The 7,257-nt window shown below is 38.7% G+C and overlaps 1 protein-coding gene across 1 annotated transcript in view; it reads right to left on the bottom strand.

Annotated features, from left to right (window-relative positions):
* LOC102474801 (olfactory receptor 1L8) overlaps nucleotides 1-462 on the bottom strand; it is a 1,010-nt gene extending 548 nt beyond the window's left edge. The window contains exon 1 of the mRNA XM_027772632.1: nucleotides 4-462. Coding sequence (XP_027628433.1) covers nucleotides 4-437 — 434 coding nt within the window. The 5' untranslated portion in view covers nucleotides 438-462. The remainder of the gene's footprint in view (nucleotides 1-3) is intronic.
* Nucleotides 463-7,257: the final 6,795 nt, after the last annotated feature.

Genomic DNA, 7,257 nt, shown 5'->3' with positions numbered 1-7,257 from the left:
CCCAGGAAGATACATCGGCGGTGGCTCATGGTGGTGACATAGTGAAAGGGGTCACAGATGGCCACATAGCGATCGAAGGCCATGACTGCCAGAAGACAGCTGTCACTATTTCCCAAGGCATAGAGAAAATACATCTGCATCAGACAACCTGCATAGGAGATGATCTTCTTTTCTGACAGAAAATTCTCTAGCATCTTGGGGACAACTGCGGTTGTGAAGCAAATGTCAGTGAAAGACAGGAAACTCAAGAAGAAGTACATGGGGGTCTGGAGTGGGGGGTTGGTGCGGATGGCCAGGATGATGAGCACGTTCCCTGTTATGGTGATCAGGTACACAGTGAGGAAGAGGACAAAGAGTGGCTTTTGGTCCTCAGGTCGGGAGGACAGTCCTAGGAGGATGAACTCAGAGACACTGCTGGTCCTGTTGATTCTTTCCATTGAGTCAGGCCCAGTTTATACAAGATGTTTTACTATTCAGCATGCTCTGATTTCATAACCCAGATCATGAGAATACAGTAAGTCTTTGTTTCATCTGTGTGGAGACAATTAACTGCTGTGAGGGACAGTCTGTCAACCTTATGGACTTTGATGTGGTCCTCTCCTTCCCAAATCCATGGGCATCACGGCAGCCTTATACTGAAATCTGGAGGGTAGGGGGAGAGAGCAGAAGAGTTTTTCTTTAGAAATCATCATATTCACTAGTTCCCGATCTGTAAAAAGCTCCGTTTGCCTGTTGGAGACAAAGTAACAGACCAAACAAATTTCTGCCTTTGTGGACTTGGGCAATAACTGGAAAGATGGATCCTCAGTAAACAATGTGTGGTATAATAGCAGGCTGGGCTACATTTGGTGAACAAAATGAAACAGATAAGCAGATGGAGATGGATATTGAATGCGGGTATTTTAGATAAGGAGGCCATAGGCCATTCACTCCGTATTAGAGCAAATTCACTGTATAATTTGCTGAAGTTCACTATGCATTGTCTTGGGGAAATAAATGGTTTACCAAAATAACTAACAGAGTGAAACAAAGAGGAGTGTTGAACCTGGATTAACAGAGTGAATTTTGTCTTCCTTCTCTGGATACAGAATAAGAGATCCATTCTCCCTAGGTCATGACATGCTATCATTAGTCTGTGCAAGTGCCCCCCTTTTTTGGTAAATAATTTTTCTGTTCTTGAATAGTATGGGCTAAATCACATTTGAATAAGACTAAGTATTATACATTGCTAAGTATTAGATTTAGATTTGTTTTTCTAATTTGTCTTCCACATGTTTATCCTAAATATTCATGAGAAACATGTTATTTTCATTTTTGTTTTGTTTAGCACACGTGCTCACCAGAGAGAGACACAGAGAAAGAGAGAAGAAAATTGAGAAATCACTCCTCAGGGAGGATAGCCATTCTGAAATTCCTTCTCTGTACTCCTCTCGGGATTTTAAGCATGCATGTGCATGCACCTGGCTTGTTTTTCTTTCTTTCTTTCTTTTTCTTTTTTGGAGAGGTTTTTGCTATAGGGAGTGTGCGTTCACCAGAAAGACAGAGAGAGACAGAGAGAGACAGAGAGATAGAAAGCGACAAATCCTCCCAAGGGGGAATGACCGCACTGCAATTCCTTCTCCTCCATTCTCCTCTTGGGATCTTGGGCACACACGCACATGCGCCCAGCCTGAGTTTAAGCCACCAGGTACAGGACTCAAACCACCGGGTACAGGACTCAAACCGTGGTTGACTACATGAGAGTCCAGCTACATAGGCATCACGCCAACTGATGGTCCTGGACCTGGCATGTTTTCCTAGCCACTGGGTCCAGGACTCAAACTGCAAAGTTGGCCATGTGTGATCCCTCCAGCTGCCTTAACCACCATGCCACTGGCTGGCCTGTTAAATTTTTTTGTATATATTGTTTTTCAGTTATATCCAGTTATCTAGTGATGGACATCAAAGTGGCCTCAATTTTTTGTCACCACAAAACATTCTGCAATGGGAATTCTTATATCAGCAAAATATTTTATCAAGTTTTTAGAGGAAGCATATTCATTTATACTGGTGAATACACATGTTACATAGAAGTTTTCAAGCATTTTAAAATACGGGCTATTTATATATTTTTGACTTGCAATAAAAATACCTACCACGGACATACCTGTATTACCAAAATGTTTAAAATAGTTTCTTTAGAATCACCATATACTTTAGCACATTGTGGACCTACTTATTACATTGAAATGTCTATACATTTTAAAACATTGATTGACTACATAGTAATCAGTTTAAAAATTAAAAATTTACATTTTCCCTGTAACTTAGAAAATATCTTTAAATCTCAGTTTCCTTGTGTATGAATATCATGCAAATGTCCACAATGTCATGAGGTTTTAATGAAATGATGCATTTAAGGGATTTGGATGGACTAGCAGTTGCAAACACTCAAGTCAAGCTATGTTCACCATCAAACCCATCATATTCCCTTACTTGGTATTCCTGGATGTTCTTGAACAAAATTTTTAAAAGTTAATTTATGAGTGAGAGAGACAAAGACAGAGACAAGATACAGAAATGTAATAAGAGTCAGATGCTGTGAGCCATCATCAGCTTCTGCCATACAGGATCGCATACCTGTGCCTGGCATGCTCAGCGAGGTCTCTGAGCTGCAGTGAACCAACGACCTTCCTGTGTGAGTTTGCCCAAAGAGCATCACATTTTACTGCCCCCGTTTTCAAAATGAATTAATTCACTTGCTTAAGATATCAGATTCCTGGGGCCACAGATGGCATGGTAGTTAAGGCACTGGACTCCCACATGGCTGACTGTGGTTTGAGTCCCAGACCTGGGAGCTTGAAAATCCTCCCAGAGCCTCCATCTTCCCCCACTCTCTTCCCACACTGTCTCCAGTATCCAGAACCATTTTCCATGCTTCTATATCCTCTAATCTTTCAGTTTCTGTCATAGAGTGCAGTCAGGTTGTATTAAGTGGAGCCGTACAATTTCTCTTTCATAGCCTGACTTTACGCTCAGCAGTAAATCTTCCACATTCATCCACTTTCTATCACATGTCAGCATCTTGCTGTAAAAGGAAAAGAAACAAAGCAAAAGGAAGAAATAAAGAAAAGAAAGAAAGGGGCAAAACAGAAGAGAAAGAAAGGGAGGAAGAGAGAAAAAGAAAAAGAAAATCCCGCCAGGTGCGTGTGAATGTGTGCCCCAAATCCTAGGTGGAGAATGAAGGAGAAGAGTTTGAGAGAAGGCCATCCCCACCATGGTGGTAATTTTCTCACTTTCCCTCTCAGTGTCTCTCTCTCCAGGAAGTGGATCGACCCTACGGCAAAAGAAAAAAAAAAGGAAAAGAAGAAAAAGGAAAACAATCATATTCCTCACTGCCTACTTTCATCCCAGTTCATGATTTTACAAAATTTTGTGGAATGAATATTTATGCATTAAATTATTTGAGTGAATCAGTAATTAGGATTAGTGATAGATGATACTAAAAACTTGCTATTGTCAGGCATATACTAAACGTCTCACTAAATCCCTCTGTAAGGGATTACAAGCTATGTGTACTATTGGCATTTTACATAGTGCCTCATGAGGCTCAGAGCAATGAAGTGATTTACTCAAGGCCACTAAGGGAATGAATAATAACCAGGGTTTGACCCTGAGTCTCCTCGTTTTGGTAAAGATGTGTGTGTATGTGTGTATCACAATTAGAACTATGTTTTCCTCACTTGATAATTTTCTATGTGAACTATTCCCTCTCTCCACCAACCACACAACTGACAAACTTTCTTGTTCCATATCTGAAATCTATCTGTAAGGTTTTAAAAGAGGTGACCTATCTTCCCGTGTTTTACAAATAGTAGGATTTGAGAATTTGTACCCATGATTTATTGGTTACAATCAGGTGGAATAAAATTCGGCCCTGCATAGCTAGGCTGTATCTGGTGTGTGGAGCTGTGGTGGTGCAGAGAACAATGCCCTGAACTTGAAACAGAAGATGTGAATTTGATTTATTCTCCATTGCTTGCTCGTGAACTGATTCTTGATGCTTTATGAATAGCAAGTGAAATACTATGTCTACAGCTCAGCATTCAAAAATGAGTCATTTGTGAAAGGACTGCTTGAGGAATGCAAAATTTTAAAAAGTTAGTGGAAATTTGGATGAATTCTTTGAGATTGAGCCCTCCAGATCACAGATGTGAGGATCACCCAGCCTGATGACTAGAAAAAAAAATGTTTGGGATATAAGGATCAGGGAGAATACAGGTCAAAACCACTGGGTGAGTAGATGAGGCCGGGAATACCATATTATTTTTTCTTTTCTACTGATAGGATTTGCTTTTTCCAAAACATGTGGTACAGATAGTATAGAGGTCAAGCTGGATGGACATAAAACCAACGTCAGATTAAGGTTTACATTGGACCCCTATCCTGTCTTAATCTAGGAAATACTTGAAACTATAGTAGTGGACAGAGTCAGTCTCAACTAGGTAGGAGTGACCAATGGATGGCCAGCTTACAAAAGCTCACCTCCATATCCAGAGGCTCTTCTTTGCATCTAGATTTCTCTGTGTCTCTTCCACACATCTGGAAATTAGTTTCACATCTGTTTCTCAGACAGAGATAAGCTTCCTCATGATTTTTCCTTGAACTTCTGTGCTGATTAGAAGGCCACAAAAGGAGAGAGAAACTGACACATTGCCTTAAAAGAATAACATATTTCACTTCTTTGGCCTCAATTTTCCATTGCTTTTCTGACTTCTGGTCCCCAATATGATACTGTCGTTCCCAGCTCCCCTTTCAGAAGGCAAAAATGCCGAGTCAAGTGACAAGGACTCTTGATTGTGTAAGCCTAGTCAGCTTTGGATGAGTTTGAGCTCTGCTCTCCTGGCCTCTGGGGCCATTCATAGACTGAGGGAGTGGGAGTTGTGGCTTACTGACATCTCAGGGGAGTTTGTCCTGTGATATTTCTAATTGGAGCAAGAATGGGAATCACAGTGAGCAGAGCTACCTCACAGGAGACAGGGAACCCATGAAGCTTCCTGTTTAGATGGGGCTAATTTCAGAGCCTCTTACCTTTACTTCAACTCTCAAGGGCATGCTTCATTTACCTGAGAGATGGTTGCCACAAGTGGATAATACCTATGTAGACAAATATTTTTGATTGGCAATTCTAATGAGTGTAGTGGTATCTCATTGTGGTCTTAATTTGAATTTTCCTGATGACAGATGAAGTAGAGCATCTTTTTATATGCTTATTTTCCATCTGTGTATCTTCTTTGTTTGGATATCTGTTAAGATCTTGGGCCTATTTTTAATTGGATTTTTTGTTTTCTTGTATTTTAAGACATTCTTTTTAAGATTTTATATATAGAGAGAGAGTGCATGTGCTCACTGGAGAGACAGAGATAGAGAGACAGAAAGTGAAAAATCAACCCCTCCCCTAGGGAGGATGGTCACACCATGATCTCTTTTCCTCCATTCTCCTCTCTGGATTTTGGGCATGCACGCACAAACACCTGCTGTGAGTTTCAGGAATCTTGAAGTTTTATTGTATTTTGTTTGTTTGTTTTTGGTTCAGTTTTTGTTTGTTTGTTTGTTTGTTTTGCATGTGGATGTCCATATGATTTAGCACCATTTGTTGAAAAGTTTTTTTTTTTTTTACATTGCTCTTGCTCTTTGTCAAAGATAAGTTTACTATATTTTTGGAGACTATTTCTTGGCATTCATTCTGTTCCATTGAGCTATTCGCCTATTCTTTTTCTAGTATCACACCCCCTTGATTACTGTAGCATTATAAAAAGTCTTGAAGCCATGTAATGTCAGTTCTCCAGCTTAGCTCTTTTTCTTTAATATTGACTTAACTATTTTGGGTCTTTTGCTTCTCCATATAATTTCTAGAGTTGGTTTGTTGCAATCCACAAAATTACTTGATGAAACTTTTATTGTTATTATGTTGGATCTATACATCAAACTGGGAAGAACTGTCAACTTGACAATATTGACTCTTTTTATCCATGAACATGGAATAACTATCCATTTATTTGGTTTCTATTTAAACCTTTAATCAGCATTTTATAGTTATTCTTATGTAAATTTATACATATTTTGTTAGATTTATACTAAGTATTTTATTTTTTATTGGGGTGATTACTTGTTTAAATGGGATTGTGTTTTTCATGTCAAATACCACTTGTTAATTGCCAGCATATTAGAAAGCAATTAATTTTTACTTATTGATCTTGTATACTACAACATCGTTATAACTGCTTATAAGTTCCAGGAATACTTTTGTCAGTTCTTCTTAATTTTCTACATAGACAAATAGATGTAGTCATCTGCAAAGACAGTTATATTTCTTTCTTCCAAAATTGTATACATTTATTCCTTTTATTGTCTTATTGTATTAGGTATAACTTTCAGTATTATGTTGAAAAGAGTGGTAAGAAGGAACATCCTTGCCTTATTTCTGATCCTACGGGGAAAACTTCTAGTTTCTCACCATGAAATGTGATGACGCTGTAGGGTTTTTGTAGTTGTTCTTTATCAAGTTGAGTAATTTATCCTCTATTTAGAGTTTTCTGAGAGTTTTTACTGTAGTTTCATATTAGATTTGAGCAAATGCTTTTTCTGCATCTATTTATATAAGCACGTGGTTTTTCTTCATTAGCCTGTTAATCAGAGGGATTACAGTAATTGATTTTGGAATGTTGAACTACCTTGCATACCCTGAACAAGTTCCACTTGGTTGAAGCACATACATCTTTACATACATTGTTGGATTTCATTTGCTAATATTTTGTCAAGAAACATACATGTATGTTGGTACCAGCAGTTAGCATAATGGCTATGTCGATGGACTCCCATGTATTCGACCGCAGTTCGAGTCACGGACCCGGTGGTTTACACTCATGCTGGGCATGTGTGCGTGAGTGCCCTGGATCCCAAGAAGATTATGGAGGAGAAGGGATTGTGGTGTGGCCATCCTCCCTGGGGGGTGATTTCTCGCTTTCTATCTCTCTGTCTTTCTGTCTTGCTGGTGAGTATACACACCCTATAGCAAAAACCTCTCCAAAAAATAAAAAAGAAAGAAATATACATGTATGTTTATGACAGATATTGCTCTGTAACTTTTATTTATTGTAATATCTTTGCCTAATTTTTACATTAGTGTGATGTTGGCCTCATAGAATGAGTTAGAAAATATTTTCTCTCCTTTTATATTTTGGATGAGATTGTAGAGAAATGGTACAATTTATTCCT

Source organism: Tupaia chinensis, unplaced genomic scaffold (genome assembly GCF_000334495.1).
Source record: "Tupaia chinensis unplaced genomic scaffold, TupChi_1.0 Scaffold000289_1, whole genome shotgun sequence".
NCBI lineage: Eukaryota > Metazoa > Chordata > Mammalia > Scandentia > Tupaiidae > Tupaia > Tupaia belangeri.
The sequence above is the reverse complement of the archived record's forward strand: the minus strand, read 5'-3'. Positions and strand labels throughout refer to the sequence as shown.